Source organism: Rissa tridactyla, chromosome 6 (assembly GCF_028500815.1).
Source record: "Rissa tridactyla isolate bRisTri1 chromosome 6, bRisTri1.patW.cur.20221130, whole genome shotgun sequence".
In the NCBI taxonomy this organism is placed as follows: Eukaryota; Metazoa; Chordata; class Aves; order Charadriiformes; family Laridae; genus Rissa; species Rissa tridactyla.
In genome coordinates, this window is record NC_071471.1 from 39576620 (window position 1) to 39594462 (window position 17843).

General features: G+C 39.6%; 1 protein-coding gene across 2 annotated transcripts in view; it reads left to right on the plus strand.

The window, feature by feature from the left end:
* The first annotated feature begins 374 nt into the window (after window positions 1-374).
* The window catches only part of RTKN2 (rhotekin 2), a 36985-nt gene continuing 19516 nt past the window's right edge, over window positions 375-17843 (plus strand). The window contains exons 1-6 of one of the 2 annotated variants that reach the window (XM_054207061.1): window positions 375-1837; window positions 4117-4316; window positions 6433-6491; window positions 10974-11027; window positions 11923-12040; window positions 13675-13875. In XM_054207061.1, coding sequence (XP_054063036.1) covers window positions 1799-1837; window positions 4117-4316; window positions 6433-6491; window positions 10974-11027; window positions 11923-12040; window positions 13675-13875 — 671 coding nt within the window. In that variant the 5' untranslated portion in view covers window positions 375-1798. The remainder of the gene's footprint in view (window positions 1838-4116; window positions 4317-6432; window positions 6492-10973; window positions 11028-11922; window positions 12041-13674; window positions 13876-17843) is intronic. The other variant, XM_054207062.1, reaches the window with a different exon arrangement.

Consider the following 17843-nt stretch of genomic DNA (forward strand, 5'->3'; position numbering starts at 1 on the left):
ACTCACCAGACATTGATATTTGTTTTGACCGGAGCTCCTCCTCACTGACTTTGGTCAAGCATTGATTCCACAACAATGCAGTTCAGTTAACTTGAGACTTTCACTTGTTTGGTTTCAGTTCCAGGAATGATCTCTCCATGACGTGTTCCTGTTTCTAGTTTTCCTCTGCAGCCCACGAAATTACGTGGAGATTTTTGAGGTTCAAATCCCATCCCTGACTAATTCAGGAGAGGCCAGACCATACCTTAAGAGATATGCCTTACTGTGACGCAAAAGGGCACTCTGATCTGGCATCTCGTGTTCTCCCCTCTTGATGGGTCTCTCTTGGTGTGTCTGAAATCCTGAATTCTGTAGCTGAGACGGGAACACGAGGCTCCCGGTTGGAAGCATGAAGCACTAGAATCACATGGAGACTTTCCTTTCAATCTCCCTCAAACCCTCTCTTAGATATCTTGGCTGTCCATATGCAGCTTGTAAGGGTTGTACCTTGATCAAGCAAAAGCCTTTTGGCTCCCTGATGGGTTTCTCCACTGGATGTAGCACAGAAAGACTTCTTTTGAGAAAGTCACAGGGGGGAGTATCTAAAAAAGAGAAAAAAATGTAGTGTCTATAAATATATAACCTAGGGCAGGGCAAGCCAGTTGTGGCACGTGTCCTGCCAGTGGTACGCAGAAGGCTTCAGGATGGTAGGAAGATATTTCATGAATATCTGAATGCCTCCTTACCCTCAGGAATGTGGCCCAAGGTGGAGACAGGAACTGCTGAACAGCTGCTGCTGCCATCTGTGTCTCGGGGTGAGATTCAAACACTTTGGAGGGAAGCAGAGCTCCCTGTCCTCTGCTTTCCACCTTTGGTCTGGAAGTTCATGATTTTCCTTGAAGGCTAGCCCCCTGTGTTTGTGCCCCAGGTGCAAATGCGAGGGGGCAAACAGCGGCCAAGCACCTACGCGAAATCCTAATGAATCAACGAGGCTCTTCAAATCTTCCCTTCTAACTGCATTTTCTTGTATTTTAAATAAGCATATGTTAGCCAGGAGACTTCTGTCTTCTGCAGAAAGCTGTTAGCAACACTGCATGTCTCACTCGTTCCACCACATTTTCCTTCTGGCAAATGCTGACAGCTGCGTGGGAAGCAGCGAGGCTCCGTGCCGGTGACCGTCACCCGCCCGGGAGGGACGCAGGAGGCAGGCCGGGAGGCCAGGGGGGATGGCAGACACCGCTCTGGCGCGTTGGCTGGACCCGCTGAAGACACCCAGAGCTGTGCGACTGGCAGCAGCGGGCAGAGATGGCTCCCGTTCCTCTACGCTCAACCCAATGAATAATTAATGCCCTTTTCATATAAAATAGCATAATGTACTTTTCTCAGTGCGCGCGACTAGCACAGCTACGGATTCTATTAAAGCTGTGTAATTAAATGAACTGCAGAAAACCAAGGAAACGGTTTAGAATTCGTGGCTACAGCTCGTTTAAAGAACATTCACCAGAGCGCAGCGGCACCGGCCCGCTCCAGAGAAGTAAGTTAACGAGGGACGACGAAACCGGGGGCCCAGCAAGGTATTGTCTTAAAATTCATCGTCCAGCAATATTCGGGCTACGCGGCGTGGGGCGAATACACGTTTACGGCCGCTATCAGGCCGGTGATTCCGCCGAGGCGGCCGCTCTCCCGCCTGTCGCGCTGCTGTCGCGCCGGGGCGGCCGAAGCCCGCGGGGCGCCGCAAAGCGCGGACGTCCCCGGGCTGCGGTGGGCGGGGCGGCGGCGGCCGTTGCGGGAGTTTTGAACGGCGGCGGCGCTGAGGAGGATGCGGCCGTGTCGGACGGGCGCCGGCGGACAGGGGCCGGTGAGCCGCGGCCGGGGGGCGGTGTGGGGCGGGGGGCGGACCGAGGCCGCCCGGGGCCGCCCCAGGTGCCGGCCGTTAACGGCTGCGAGCGGGCGGAGTGTGGCGGGGCCCGGCACCCCCAGCTCGGCGCGTCCCCTGGAGCTGCGGAGCGGGCCCGGCGGGGTGATTCTTTCTCGCTCTTTAATCTTTTAGACACCGATTTTGCTGTTAATCGGGTTTTTAAAAACGTCGAATCGCTTAAAAACCTGGAGTAGCTGAACTCAGCCGTGTCTGTAAATCAACTGGCTGTCAACTGCAACAAACGCTCGTCCCTGTCTCTAGCTTAGGGAAGTCCCCGAGCTCGTATTTTGGCTTCACAGCCTCCGTTTTAGAAGAATACTCGCTGCCTGACTAATTTCTTATTTTAAGGAAAGACGGTAGGCCTGCGGTGGTTTAGATTTAAGCCTCTGTGGTAATAAATCAAAAGTGTACCTTGGAATAAGGTTCTGAAAGCCTGTATTTAAGATATCAATTAAATAAAATGAAATTTCAGTTTGTCCTGCCTTCAGCAGTATCCCGTTCCTTTTTCTTAGCTGCTGTTTTTGGATTTTTGTTTGTTTGTTTTATGACTCCGTCACCTATGTAAAACTAGAAATCCTTTAAAAATTTGTATATTCTAGGTATGCTTAGGTGGGGAATACAAAAAGACTTTCCAAAAGCATTGCTTAGGCAGTTCCTGAGTACAGGGCTGAACATCTCCACAGCTGTTAGTAATCTTGGCTGGGTTGTGCTGCTGCTGGTGGGGGAAGGATGGGAGAGACCATGGGGGAAACGGCGCGTTGGTAGGCAGCATATGGCAAAACAGTGCTGTGTCATTCCTCCAAGTCCAGATGGTGTGCTTGTATTTTTAGAAGGAACTTAAAAAAAAAAAAAAAGCTGACCCATTTCTTTTTTTATGGTAGGCACAAAGAACTTCATACCTTCCAAATCAGGCTGTTAAGTCATTCCTTCAGATGAGATTTATATGGTGTGATTACTTAAGCTATGGCCCAACAACCGTTTAATGGTAGTCCAGAATATTTTATGTGAGCTTGGCTGAGATGTAGCATGGACTAAAATCCGTTGTGTAGTTCTGAAAGTCCCAGTACTGGTACGTGCAGGTGCCCCAGACTAGAAGAGTTTATTTCCTCACCATAGTTACGTACCAGGTGATAGAGCTGGAGAGGAGCCACAGTCTCTGCTGGGTCAGCGCAGAGGCCTGTTACCCTGGGAAATGTTAGGGGAAAGTACTATTTCACTCTTCTGAGGTGAAACTCAGCTTTGTAACAGCTGATGTATTAGTTTAGGCTCGAAAAATGAGTAATTATTTCTTAGGGGCAGGTGTGGGCCTTGCTTTGCTTTTCATAGCTGTGTAAAATTTGACTCAGAATAAAAGAAGATTGATGAAAGCTATTTGCTTCTCCCCTCCTTCTGGGATGAGCACTGAGAAAAAGCGTGGATAGAGAAGCAGGCACTGGGGATGCGGAGGTGTTGGTGCACTGCTTTATCCTGCACTGGTTGTGCAAGCAAATCCATGAGGGGGAAGACTGGGGGTAGTCTATGGTGCCATACTGTCTCCTCAGTGTTCAAAAAGCTTCACTCATCACCAACTTGCAATGTATTTGCAATGCAACCCTGCAATGCCGTGACAACACTCTGGTTTTCATCTGTCAGGAATACTTGATTTGGCCAGGGATGGCCATGTAAAAAGGAAGTGTGTATTAGAGTCATCAGTGGCATCTAGCACACCTTTGGGAGACAACAAACTGTGATCCTTTATCTTAATTATCTTCTGTAAGGAGATTGAATTTCTGATTTAAAATATTTCAGATGTTTTCCTGATTTTAGAGTTTATTTTACTAGGGATCACTGTAAAAAGTGGGATGTTAATTTATAAGCTTTGTTTGTTTAGGCCTCTTAATGACCATATGAGGGGACCATATGTTATTATCCTATGAATGACACATTGAGGCACATAAAATTTTAGTAACTTCCAGGTGCTGCAGTGAGTTAATATTACTACCTGGCTTGGAATTTGCGTGTATAATGGATATAGCATATCTGTTACATCCTCTGTTTTACTCTTTTGCTCCTGAAGAGAGAACCATCATTTTACATTTAGTAATCATCGTAATGGCTGCATATAATTAAAACCTAGGGTTTTCTATCTCAACTGTGAAATAAGTAGAGCTTGTTAAAAATTCAGGATATTGTTAGTTGGGTTTTTTGTTTAGTCCTTTGTTTGTTTTTTGTGTATCTAGGAATGCGACATCCAAGAGAAGATTAACTTTGAAATCCGCATGCGAGAAGGCATCTGTAAACTACTTGCCGTGAGCACACAAAAAGACCAACTCTTGCAAGTGGTTAAAAACCTGATGGTTTGCAATGCTCGTATACTTGCATACAGGACAGAGCTACAGAACAAAAAAGAAGGGCCGGTCTCCTGCGGAACCGAAGAAGGGTGAGTAACAGCTCAAATTCAAATGGAGCATTATGAAGCAGGCTTTTACTTATGTGAATTCTTAGGGAAGTGGATTTAAACCCTTCCTTCTGTCTTCCCCCATACAAATATACGTTACTGCTGCTTTAAAACTTTCCTTTGTAAGACCATTTCGGTATCTTCTTTTTACTTTAGAAAAGTAAATACAAGTCATATTTTTCTGGGTAGATTTTATTATTGACATTAAACTATAATTCAGCATCTGAATAAAGTAATATTTTTCTGAGTAGTTTTTATTATTGACATAAACTATAATTCAGCGTCTGAGTATCAGGTATCATAATAGACATATTTTCTTGATTACCTTTAGCATATAAAAAGGTACCTAACCAAGTCTGAAGGAACAAACCAAAACTATCCAAGTCAGAATACACCTATTTCTACTTTTCATTCTTTCTATTGTTATTGAGGTCGTTAATGACGAAATCATCATGGTTAATTGGTACCCTCTGCTGGCCACTTCTGTTAACTACAGCAAAGTAATAAAAAAAGAGCAATAAATATGAAGAAAAATCAGTTTAGCTGAAAATATTCTCACGTTATAACTCTTGAACGAGCTAAAGTATATGTGATTTATTTGAATAATATTATACTTTTTGGCCTAATGGAATATATTTTGAGTGCAATGTTGAGAATCATGGTGCGGAGACATTGTTGCTCTTGGGTTGTACTGCAATGAAATATTATATTGCAATTTATCATAGCAACTCTTCGAGTACATGCTTAGCTTCAGTTAATTGTATCTATAGGAACAGCTCTGCTACTTTTTGCTTTCAGAAATGTGGTCTTATAGGAGAAATCTATTGAAGAACTGCATTTTCTGACTACATCAACTGTTATTGCGAAAGCTGATTCTGAAAACTAGCACTTAGAAGTTGTGGTAGCAGTTGTATTGCTTTTTCCTGCTAAGGTGAAGACCTTTATAGTGATCCATCTTTTATTTATGTTTTGAATGATGGAATAATATCAAGTATGTATATACACTGATTTACCCAGCTCCTGGTCTTTGATGTCAGTGACCACTGAATGGTGATGGCACATGCCCAGAACAGGGCAGAGATACGTGGAGATAAACCTGCACAGCTGTATTGTTTTCTTAACAGTCATAGTCAGCTGTGTTGTTTACTTGATTTGTGTCTATCATGCATTGCTTGGAGTTCTGTCTTGAGGGGTCCTTTGAGTTGTCAGTGGAGGTCGTTAGAAGAGATGCATGCTATAGACTTATTTCTTTACCATTTAGATTATGTCTTTGATAGCTGATAGTGCATTTGCAGTTCTGTTTTCAGTATTTACTCAAGACTGGAATTTGGTTAAAGCTTAATCCAGGTAAAATGGTGATGTCTGAGAGAAAAAATTGTAGTGTTTTCAAGTGAATTTTGTCCCCGCTTCTTGTTACATGGGTCTGTAATCTGTGAATTTTGAAGATATTATAACGGCCTTTGGAAGTCAGGATATTGGTAGCAGTAGAAATTTTCATTTCACCTTATTTGGTTAGGAGTTAGGAGCAGTGCCAGATATAAGGAGAGCACTCTATTGTTACTCATTAGCTACAGATTGTTTTGATTCAATTTAAGGTTGACCTTGAGATCTGCGCTCTGACTACTTAGCAAACCATCTGCCTGCATGTAAAATCACAGTATTAACAATGTAACATTTTGTAATTGGTCTCTATTAATAGAGGAGGCAATTCTCTAACCAGTAATAGAGACGGTAGATTAAGTTGCATATTCATTGATGTGTACAGAAGGGGAATAGTTGATAACATATTTGATTGTGTTGGAGCTGGAAAAGACAAGGAAGATGAATATACTTGTCTTCTAATACCCAGGTTAAATAAGCTTTGGAGTAAAATCTTCTAGGGAATTAAGAAAATTGATGGTGTACCTTCCTTCCAGATTATCCTCAAGAATCTAATGATTCATATCTTAAGCCAGAAATACCAAATTTAACTTTAAAGAGAAGCGTTTGAAATGAGCTGTAATATGAAAACCCTGACACTTTTTAATGCTTAAAGGGTGGAGTTTTAGAAGTCTAAATGCACACATCTCAAACCTTGTTTTTATCTTCTTTTTGGCAGGTCTTCAGCAAATGGGTCAAAAGACCGGGTGGCATGCAGAGCAAAGGTTGCTGTAACAGGTAAGCTGCTGGGTGGTCACTTAATTATAGGAGCTAATGCCGGACAGTAACTTGTAATACAAATTATACAAACAAGATGGTATTTTTAAAGAGTGTATGTGGTTCAGGGGCATAAATCCTCTTGTGCTTCAAAGGGACTTGTGCTTTTTAAGTCATACACGTGCTTTTGAGGATCCTACCTAGTATTTCCGTTTTACTTTCAGGAACTTTCACAGTGGGAAATACTTTTTCCTGTTTGTCACTAAACACTGAATAAATTTCAAAGCTAAATAAATGTGAATATGCTGTTAACTTTTTTTCTCCCCACAAAAGCAAACTTTGATGGGATTATACAGGGTATGTCTAACAAATTGAGAGCAGAATTATAACTAGTATGCAAATATTATTTAGTGAATGCAGGTTACATTACTACAGCAAAGGTATAGTGATACGGCTTCAGTGAAAACTCGTAATGAGAATATTTAACAGTGATTTCCAATGGTGCACTATTTCCTAGCCTGTTCTCAAACTTCAGCATTATGAATTTATCATTTTGTTTGCCTATGCCAATAGTGGATGTTACTATGTTCAGCATCCCTGTAGTTGTTCCTTGTGGCTGTTCTTTGTGCTCCCTGACCTGCTTCATTAAAAAGAAAATAATGTAGAGGGGTTCACTACTTAAACTACTGAAGTTAATTCTGCATATTTTGACATATCTTTAAGCAAGGTACCTTCTAGTAGAAGAAGAGTGATGAGCACATGGTTCAATAATGTTTTCTGCCAGCACAGCTGTTTGCAGAATGTGTATCTGTCTTTCCTCCTTATGGTAGTTGGATGAAAGCATCTGTTTGCCTGTCTGTGCTGTGGTTGCACCTTTCTTCGGATTTATAGAGTCATCTGCAGTGAAGACTTTAAGATCATATAATATGCTTTTGTTATCTTTAGAAAATGAGAATTGTGTAAGGACTCTATTTTTAGTTTGAAAAATTTGTTTAGGATATGAAACATTTAGCTAGTTTCTTTTGATGGGACAAGAGAATAGAAGGGTGAAGTACACCACATCCTATTATGTGCCATCTGTTAATGATTCTGTTCTGTTACTAATATAGTGGTGGTTCTCAAACTGGAGGTTATGATCCTCAGAAGTATGGCATAGATCGAGATGAAGAAGAGAATGAGACATCAACTACCTCATTGTGAACTCAAGTCTGTGAGTGCTGGGGTGCTGCCGTGCCTCACCCCTCTTCAGATACTCGTGTTGGAAAGCTTATCCAGGTCCAGTCTATGGCAGGAAAGCCTAAATGTTCTTCTTGGCCTCTGCTGAGAGATTGATTCTGTCTGTAGATCACCTGTTATTCATAGAGTGGTTCGGGTTGGAAGGGACCTTAAAGATCATCTAGTACCACCCTCCCTGCCATGGGCAGCAACACCTCCCGCTAGATCAGGCTGCTCAAAGCCTCATCCAGCCTGGTCTTGAACACTTCCAGGGATGGGGCATCCACAACTTCCCTGGGCAACCTGTGCCAGTGTCTCACCACCCTTACAGAAGAGAATTTTTTCCTGATATCCAATCTAAATCTCCCCTCTTTCAATTTGAAGCTGTTACCCCGTGTCCTATCATTACACTCCCTGATAAAGAGTCCCTCCCCATCCTTCCTGTAGGCCCTCGTTTTCCACTGTGTGTTCTTGAGAAGCAAAGAACCAGAATACATGGGAAGTAATTGCAGGGACAGGCTTGTTCGTGCTTGGCAAGGGCAGGACTCTCTTGGCAAGATACACGATTGGGAGATCCTGAAGTGACATTAAAACATGCCTCCCTGGTTCCTCCTTGCGTTGTCCTCTGACCCATTAGCCCGTGTCCATGCAGCATGTCAAATCAGGTCCTGTCTTCTTCCACAGCTGCAGTATGTTCACATCTGTAATGTCCCATTATTCTTCTTTCCCTGTCTTTCCCAGTCCTCGTGTAGCAAATTGGGCATGCTGCATTTCTTCTCTCTTCTATGCTGACCTTCCGTGGATTTGCACCTGGAGTTGCCATGCATGCGGGGAAGGCACAAGTGTGTGTGCATGTGCCTGCCTGGTAGGGAATGCAGTTGTGAATACAAGCCGTGCGCATCAGGAGATGTCGTGACTGAATTGTCTGGGAGAGGCTGGAAATGAGGAGTGAGTGTTAGTCCGTGTAATATGACAGGGCATGTAATTTAAGAATTGAAGATATAGAATGGATTTTTTAGGGGAAAGTAATCTATCCACTTATAAATATATTAGCATATCATGTGGTTAGTACATGCTAGAAGCTTAGACTATTACAAAAAAAAAAAAAGCGATCATGTGGCCAACACCGAAGTTCAGGAACAGCTATGCAGGAGTACTGAGGAATGTACTCCTACGGAAAGCAAGTCTGTGTTAGATACTGTGTGGGGGAGTGCGTTACTTAATCCACAGATTTTCACACTTCTATTATTTTTACTTATTTATCCCCCACATGTGTGAATAATGTAATTTTTGCTTTCTTGTCAATCAATTATTTTGTCAGAAGACAATATGTTAAATGTCAATCAAAAAGCATAATCATAATTTAAAGTAATTTTATAAAGGAATCGTTGGCTTTAAATCTGATTAATTATAGTGCTTGAATGTATCCAATTTGAATCCGCACGGATTTACAGCTAATGGTAACAGAAATTAAGGTGTGCGAAAATTGATCTTTGTCTTTGATAAGTGGCAGCTCTTTCAGTCCAAGAATGAATTGGAAACTGATTTACAAGTATCATGTTAAACTTGTTCGAGCGATTGACTATCTATATCCTGATTTTCTGACTAAGGTGTAAATTTTTCAGCTAGCATGATATTGAAAGTGGCATACAGAAGTGGTCTTTAGTACTCTAATTGTTAACATGACCTATTGGGCACATTAAAATCGTCATTCAGATTTTGCTATGATTAAAGATGAAAAAAGGCTGTTATTGTAACTATTTTCACGTATTTATGTAAAGACCTTTGTCTTTTAGGAAAGAAACATTCTGTGCTTTGTCTCTGGCAGAGATAAATATATTTTTAAAGTTTGAGAGAGACTTCTGTAACTGTTTTAATGAAACTATTTCTGTTTCCTTATTTAAAAAAAAAAAATCTATTTTTAGAAATGCTTACCATGCAAATGCATCCTTAGAAGTGAAAGGCAGATTCAGAATGTGGTGACGTATTGATTTTTAGGAAGCTGTGGCAGTCTAAAGCTGTAGAGCGGCAGTTCACTGTTGAAAATTGATTAGTTTTCATGAGCACTTAAAAATAGATGAATTTGCAAGTTTCAAAATTGAAATAGCATGTATAATAAGATGTCCCGTAATATAATCAAAATAAATTTAAATTTAAATTTTTCATTTAATATAACTACCGAAATAAAGTGACTACATGCAGTTTCACTTAACAAGAAGTTTTGTGGGTAAAACCCTGTCGGAACATGTGACAATCTGTTGCCAAAGTACCGCTACTGTTTTGCGTCTCAGCGTACTATATGTGGTTTTTTCCATCAGCCTCGTATGAAGATCAACAGTGAAGTCAGCAGTGCTCCTTTATAACCGTATGGAAGACTTTTATCAGAAGAAAATTGAGCTGGTGCTGTTCACTGCTGCCATCATGTGTCACTTAATATATTGCATATATTTTTAAACAACGTGTTGTACTTACGAAGCCAAGTTTGTACTTATAAAGCCCCCACTGCATTTGTCTTTTAACAAGGGACTGACGAGAAACATTATGTCTAAACCTGAGTCCTTGAAACTGGAGGAAAATGTCGCTCAGTACTGTGTTGGATCGAGCAGATAAATTGTAAAATTTGTTGAAGAAAATGCTTTCCTAATATTAAAATGACAGGCATTACTTAAAATAATGGTTCTGTAATTGCTTCTCTACTATGGTTCTGAAGTAAAAGGATATTTCTGAGTTTAAAAAAATAATGATTTCTGAATTCTTTTTATGCCAACTAACACAAGTCTAACTGGGAATGTGATTACAAGTGATATTTTTTCTGTGGTTAGCAAAACAAGACTTAAGTGTTTGCAGTATAAGTATCCCAGTCTTTCCATTAAAACAGGAAGTTTTTCTTCTTGCAGTTGTGTGAGTGGTTTCCAGCACAAGGCAAGCGGAGTTTCAGTTTGTGTCTGTATATAATAATGGGCTCAGAACCTCTGAGTTCTGAGAATATCTCTGAGAACTATGGTACGCAGCCACTCTGAAGTGTTATTTCAGGTACTTTCAGATGAGATTTAAAATATTCTTTATCCCAGTGTAATTTCTAAAAGAAAATGACACTTGAACTAATTGATCAGTTTTCTTTTGACATGGATAATAAAACTGAAATAGTTATGCTGTTCTTTGGGTAGGAGGTCCCGTTACCTCCAGAACATCAAGAAAAGAAGCAAGAAACTTTTTGTAATTTGTTTTGATCACAGATCTACAGTATTGGCCGTAACTTAATTTCCCTACCTTTTTTTTCCCCTTTAGATATTCGAATACCGTTAATGTGGAAAGACTCTGATCACTTCAGCAATAAAGAAAGTATGTAAGATGTAATGAACTAATGTGATAACCAATTGCTTATGGTTGTAAATTTAAACTGGATGGGGAAGTCCATAGTCATTTTGAGTCCTCCCTTGACCTTTTAGTGGGTCCATATTTTGCTCTGTTGTGTAGTTGCCCTTAACTTGAAGTTGTTGGTTGTAGCAAGTCCTGTGGTTCTGTATGTTTAAACCCTAGTCTCTAAAAAGTCCTTCTGAGGATAAATTTCAGAGGAAGCAACAGAAAAGTGTTGTTATTAAACAGATAGCTGAGCAACTTCTGATTAAACATGTTGTTCTATGTCTTGTCTGCACTTGAGAGAGTATGTTGGAGGCTGTTTGCAGTGAGAAATGTAAATGAAAGTTGTCTGTTGGCATGGAGTGTATTATTGGATAGTCTTCAAGTACATGCATTTTGCTGTGTCATGGAGATTAACCCTAAATCTGTTCCAGCTGTCACCTGGCATTGGTTTCACTTTGATTTTCAATAGGGTCAGAGGGGTTAAGCGTGGCAAAATAGTCTAATCCTATATAGTACATTCATAAAATGATACAGGCTTTGGATCAAATGTTTGGAGTTTTTTGCTTAAAATCAGTTTTATTAAACAAAATTGCATTTTTACTAACATTTCTGAAGTTGCTAGCACAAAATAAAAAAAAAAAAAAAGTTGAGCAGAGGTAGGCATTTTTCCCTCTGTGAATGTTGTTCTGCCTAAACAGCAGCTTTGATAGTTCAATTATCATAAAATCCTATGATATAAAATTTATGGTGGGAAGAATTTGAGGGCAATTCCTTAGAGGTCTGAATTACCATTTCTTCTGCTTTTGTTTACTGGAAGCATTTGGTATTGTGATGTGTAATATGGCTAATAAAACATTTCTTTGGCTCTCTCCAGAATCACAGCGCTATGCAGTTTTTTGTTTGTTCAGAATGGGAGCTGAGGTTTTTGATACAGAGGTGGCTGTTGTGGATAAAGCAATAACAGATATCTGTTTTGAAAATGTAACCATATTGTGAGTATAATTTATTTGTATTGAATGAAGTAGAAATATTGCTGTTTTCTTTTGAAAGCGGATATGATTATGAATGAGATTGGCTGAAGTCCACCAAGTTTTTCTGTGGGCAAAGGAACCGGTAGAGGTCCTGTTAATGTCAGTGGATGGTGGATCCCCACCTCTGGAAGGTTGGTTTTCGTGTATGTAATGATGCTGGTTGTAGACGTGTTGCTTGAGCTGTACTTCTTTTCATTTTTCCCATGCTGAAGCATTTTTCTTTACATAAAGGGATAAACAAACTTGCGCCTCAAGGACACAAATAAATTTAATACTAAAACCTGAAATCATTATAAAAGTATAGGGATGAACATTGCATCCAGTGTTTTAACTATTATTCTGTACAGCAGGCTACGGTCTCTTTTGATGTTCCCCAAAGTCACAGTTCTCTTAAAACCAGACCTTCATTTCCACACCTCATGTTCTGTCGCACCTATATGAGCACGTGCTACAGCCACAGTCCTTATAGTTGAAGAATACTAGACAGGAAATTATTCGCTTACCTTTAAAGGTAACCTGGAAAAGAGTAGAAAGGTGTTCTCTTGTACTTTTTTGTTGCTTTTTAATTTTTAAGAGAATCCTGAGCGGCACTTAACTTTTCCCTCCCCCCCCCGCCCCGCTTTATTTTTTATATTAGCAATTTAGATTCAGTCTCTTGAGGAAGACTGACTGAAAGCTAGAACTACTGAAAACTTTAAGTCAAGATCCTGAAAACTGAGTGGTTGAGAGAGAGTGGATTTTTAAATCAGATTTTAAACTTTCTTAAACACCTATTCAAGTTAAGAGTGGGGGCAAAGATTTAAATCTGCTTCTTCAAAGATATGAGACTTGACCACTGTAATTTTCTGCGAAATACTGCAACAAAAGCAGAAAAGGCACTCTGACTTGCCTTGTATCCCCCAGGATAAAGAAAGACCTTTTATAAAAGCCCTTGAGATGATTTTGTTATGGGCATGTGTGTAATGACATGATTTGTACCTGAAAGATGAGGTTAGGCTTCGGGTTTGATGACTAAGCTTGAGAACATGAGAATTGGTAGAACTGAAAACAGAGAAAGCACAGGCTGCGGACAGAAGAACGCAGCAGTAGGTAGTTACGTTCTGAATGACAGATTTTGTTGGTTGTACGTGAGATAGGATCTTTTCAGTAATGTGAAGGGGCTGGGACGCGCTAAGATATCTTTAAAACAGTTCCATGTGATTTAGGACCATGGGCATGGGTAGGTTTTCAATCCTGTGATTTTTGCATAACAGTAGAGGGCAGATTTAAGTGTGTTTGAATGTCTTGCCTGTGTATTTCCATAACGTGGTTGGTTTTTTTCCAGTTTTTAACCTAAATGTTGAATTTCCTGTTTGCAGTTGTTTATGGTTTAATTATAACATCCATCTCGTGACTTCAGCACTAAGTTACTGCTGTGTGCTCTAGTCTTTAATTCCATATTCGTGTATGTCTTCGCCTGAATCTCATGGCATTCCTTCCATTGATTAGAAATATATGTTATTTAATGTATATAGTAGCAGCAGCATTCCTTGGCTGCATACTCAGTTTATTAACAAATGCTCTGAAATTTTCTCCTCCCCCTCACCCCCCTTCAGTGATGAAGCAAGACCAGATTTCCAGGTGAAGGTTGAAGTGTATAGTTGCTGTACAGAGGAGTCTTTATATGTAACAAACACTCCTAAGAAACTAGCAAAGAAGCTTAAAACATCCCTCAGTAAAGCTACAGGGAAGAAACTCAAAGCTTCGCTGGAAGAAGACATCACTGAATCACTGTTGCCTGCTGACCCGGTCATCCAGTAAGCTGTATATATTGATATTCTGGTTTTATCATTTTTAAAATAGGAATAAGCCAAATATACGGTAAATTTTTGGAAAATTGCCAAGAAAGTGATTATTTCTGTGCTTACGCGAGTGAAAAAAAAAAATTTACATTTTAAATAGGAAATGAGAAAGTAGCTGTGAATTCCAACCGTGTCACTCAGCCTTGGGGCCTGGTTGTGATCTTGAAACAGACGAGGAGGCTTTATCTTTCTGCTATACAGCTAGCTAGCTGGTAAATCCACTCTTACTTGCAAACTTTGTAATATTTTTAATTTGATCTCTGGAGGGAATCAGGCTTGTGTGAGCAGTCTTTCTGTGTCCCTCTGTCCATCTACCATTCCCATTTACTCCCTCCCCCATATTATTTTTGCACCTAGCCAGTTTTGCTCATACTTGGCAGACAGGTAGACACGTCTAAACGTTACAAGTTGTGTGAAATTAAAAAATGTGGTATGTAGGCAGGAGAAACCTCTCTTGTACCCTCTCCCCTACTGAAGCTGGGGTGCCTGGGGTGCATGCCCTGCACACGGGGGCCGTTCCCCTTGCTGGCTTTTCAGCAAAACTCTGGACTGTCACAGGTACTTTACAGTGACAAGCTGCTTAACAGGAATTTTCTTCGTTGACTTTAGCACAGAACACTTTAAAATGACTTACTGGTTTCCAGTGTTCATAGAAATAAGTGCTGTTCCCAGTAATTTACCTGTTTCCTTTTAAAAATGACTTTAAGTCTTTCATGTGTTTTTTAATTAAGCTAATTGCCTACTAATATTTCCCAGCTACTTTAATTTCATGGGGATTTAAGCAGGCCGAGTACCTCAATTGTAAATACTAATAATATGGATTTTTTTTTTCTAGAAAGCAATTTTTTCAAGGAATTACTTTTTTTTTTTTTCATGGCTGAACAGTAAAGAATCAATGCCTAATTCTTGCCATGTGTTGAGTGTAGTCTTAGCCTAGCTTCATATATCCATTTGCCTGGATTTTAAAAGGAAACATTCAAACATATTTTATCTCTGTCAAACTGCTATTACTGTATAGTGATATTACTGTTTCAATCAAAAATACACATCCAGGAGATCTTATCCACAGAGCAAAGCAAATTTTATCACTAACTTTCCCATGTGTTCCACCTAATGACACTGTATCTTTCAATCTGCAGCATCTCAGGTGGTCGGGCTTTCCACAAGCTCCAGTTGGGTGATGGCACGCCATCATCAGATAGAGTTTGCTTCAGATATAACCACTAGCTTATTTGCTGGCCGTACTTGCTTGAATATAGATTGCCTGTCTCTTAAGGAAGAGACATCAGTAGACAATCTAAACAGCTGCCTCCTCCCTTGGGTTTTGCTTTGGGTTTCTCAATTGTAATTGTATTTTGTTTTCCACCATCTTGAAGTTTGTTGTTTCTACTGGAAGTTATTATCTCACAGTGACTGTTATTTTCTTAACAGAGATAAATGAACAATGATGGCTTTCCTAGGTGATTCAAAAAGATTCTTGGAAAGAAATGGGTTGTTATAGGCAGAAAATAAGTTGTCAGGTTTGTTTTTTTTTTATAGGCTTCCCTTAGGATTTATATTAGTAAGACCTTGGTATCTAGCCCTCATAAAGGGGAAGAGATTGCAAGATTACAAGAGATCTTTCAAGTATTCCCAGAGAGTTTTACCAGTCCAGCAGGTGAAATTAAACTGCAACAAAAAAGGGAACAGAAAGCATTAGGTGAATATCTTTTCTCTGTAGATTTCATTTGTACCGGCCTTTTTCTCTTCAGAGCACACATGGGCAAAGTTCTCTGTTTTTGGAAAACTCTCTGATCACTCTGTGTCAAACTTCTTGGCTTAGAAATCCCCCTGGTTAGTGAGGAAACTGTCAGCCTTGTAACTTCTTGCAAAATCTTAGTGGCAAAGTGCTTTGTATGGTTGCTTATGTTGGTTAACTTCAGCTATGCTTATATTCTCTCTACCCTTAATTATCTCTCTTTTCATTTCTATACAGTCTTTTGCCTGCTTCATTTTTCTATTCTAGCTCAACTATTTTTTTTTCTTTTTACATTTGTGGTAGAAGGAAAATGTTTAGTGCAGTTACACTATTGAATTCCAGAGTAACTAGGTTGCTTTTTGGATAAATCATTGCGGAGACTCCCCGAAGTGCGTGTTTATTCGCTTGCAGAACCGGCCTACACATGGCTTGTTGTTATTGCCTTTTATGTATTGTCCTGCGCTGGGCTGGAGGCATGGCTTCGGTGTCCTGTGTTTGAATTGGCAGATTCATAGTGACATTTGGCTACAAGTATATAGCCTAATCTAATGGCCTCACTTTTATGGTTGGGTTCTTTTTAGTACCTGAAGATTATATTTGTTTTTACCTTCTGTTCTTTAAGATCTGATTGAAAGGTGAGCATATTAGATTTATTATTTTTTTGACACAGAAATCCTCCGCTATATATCTAGATGAGTGAACTAAGACTGAGAATTCTAACATTAGGATTAATATTCAGGAACAGATTCTGCAATCTGAGATGCATTAATTAATATGCATCAATAGAAAGGGTGATATAGTTACACCTTCCCACGCCAGTGTCTGTGTGGCAACTTTGGTGCCTCTGTCTCTTGATCGGTAAACAGATTTAACACAAGCTTTTGCCACAGGCATGTTGTGGAGATGAGCTGATTTTTTTTTTAAAGAAAGTTATTACATGGAAAAATACTATAGATATGCAAAGTACTGAATGAGATGCAGCAGGCAGATTATTCTTTGTTATACAAAGAAACTGCCATTTAAGGCAGTTAGCTAATTCTGGGAAATGTGGAGGCAAAATGTAGTCAACAATCCTGATTAGCCAGTTAAATTTGAAAAATATTTGCAGATAAAACTTTTCTAAATTATATTGCAGCTGGCTGAAAGGAATGACTGTTATATTTTAGAATGAAAATGTTACTGTGAAGCATATTTTAAAAGTGAAGTAGCTATTTTTTTTGGCAAGGTTGTTGTGGTAATTAGTCATGCTTTAGAAAAACGTAAGTTTAAAATCAGCACAGAAGTTTTATCTGTAAGGGGAAACTGAACTTTTTGATACAGTTTAAATAGAATGGTAATGCATTGCTCAACTGCATGGCAAAACATGATCAGTGGAGAATCTTGTTACAAGGAACAGTCTAGCAGGGAACATATACAAATGCTGACGAGTTTTTGTTCAGATTGCCCTCTTGAAATGTTTCACAGCAGTGGTTTTTCACCCAGAGGGTTATATCGTATTTAATTTTCTGTTTATTCCCTTGAGATAGATGTGTAACACACCTCCCTGTCAACAAACTTGCTACTTTTCCTCCTCCTCTTTCATTAGGGTTAGGGCTAGGTAGGCATCTGTCTTGTTCCTCTGCATGGCCAAAGATTTTAAAACCAAATTTTCTGGCTGTGCTATTAGGAAAAATAACATTTGAAAATATTACGATAGAAAACTATTTTTTAGTGATGTTAGTTCAGTAGTGTCTTCTCACCTTCTCACTAAGCTATCTTATGCCATACTGAAGATATCTTAAGGTTCTTATGCTAGATCCTGTTAGGGAGAGTAGTTAGTGATTTTGAGGGGTTTGTTTTCTTGTGAACTTTGTTTAAACTGCCATTAGCCAGGTGGAATTCTTACTGCATTGCTGGACTGTAAATCTGTTACTTGGTCTGAAGAGTATTTGGGGGAAAAGGTTAAACATGTACCAAATTTATACTAGTTTATTCCAAGAATTGCATTCCACATGCAGCATGCTGAATTGTAAATGTGATTTTTTTTTTCCCCTAGGCAAAATCCAAACCAAAGATATAACATTCTGAAACATGTAAGCAAAATAAGTGAGAGTCCTTTATGGTACAAAACTGACTGTAGGATTTCTGTATAGATTTCTGCATGTGAAGAATCAAGCTAGTAGATACTATTGAAAAATACATATAT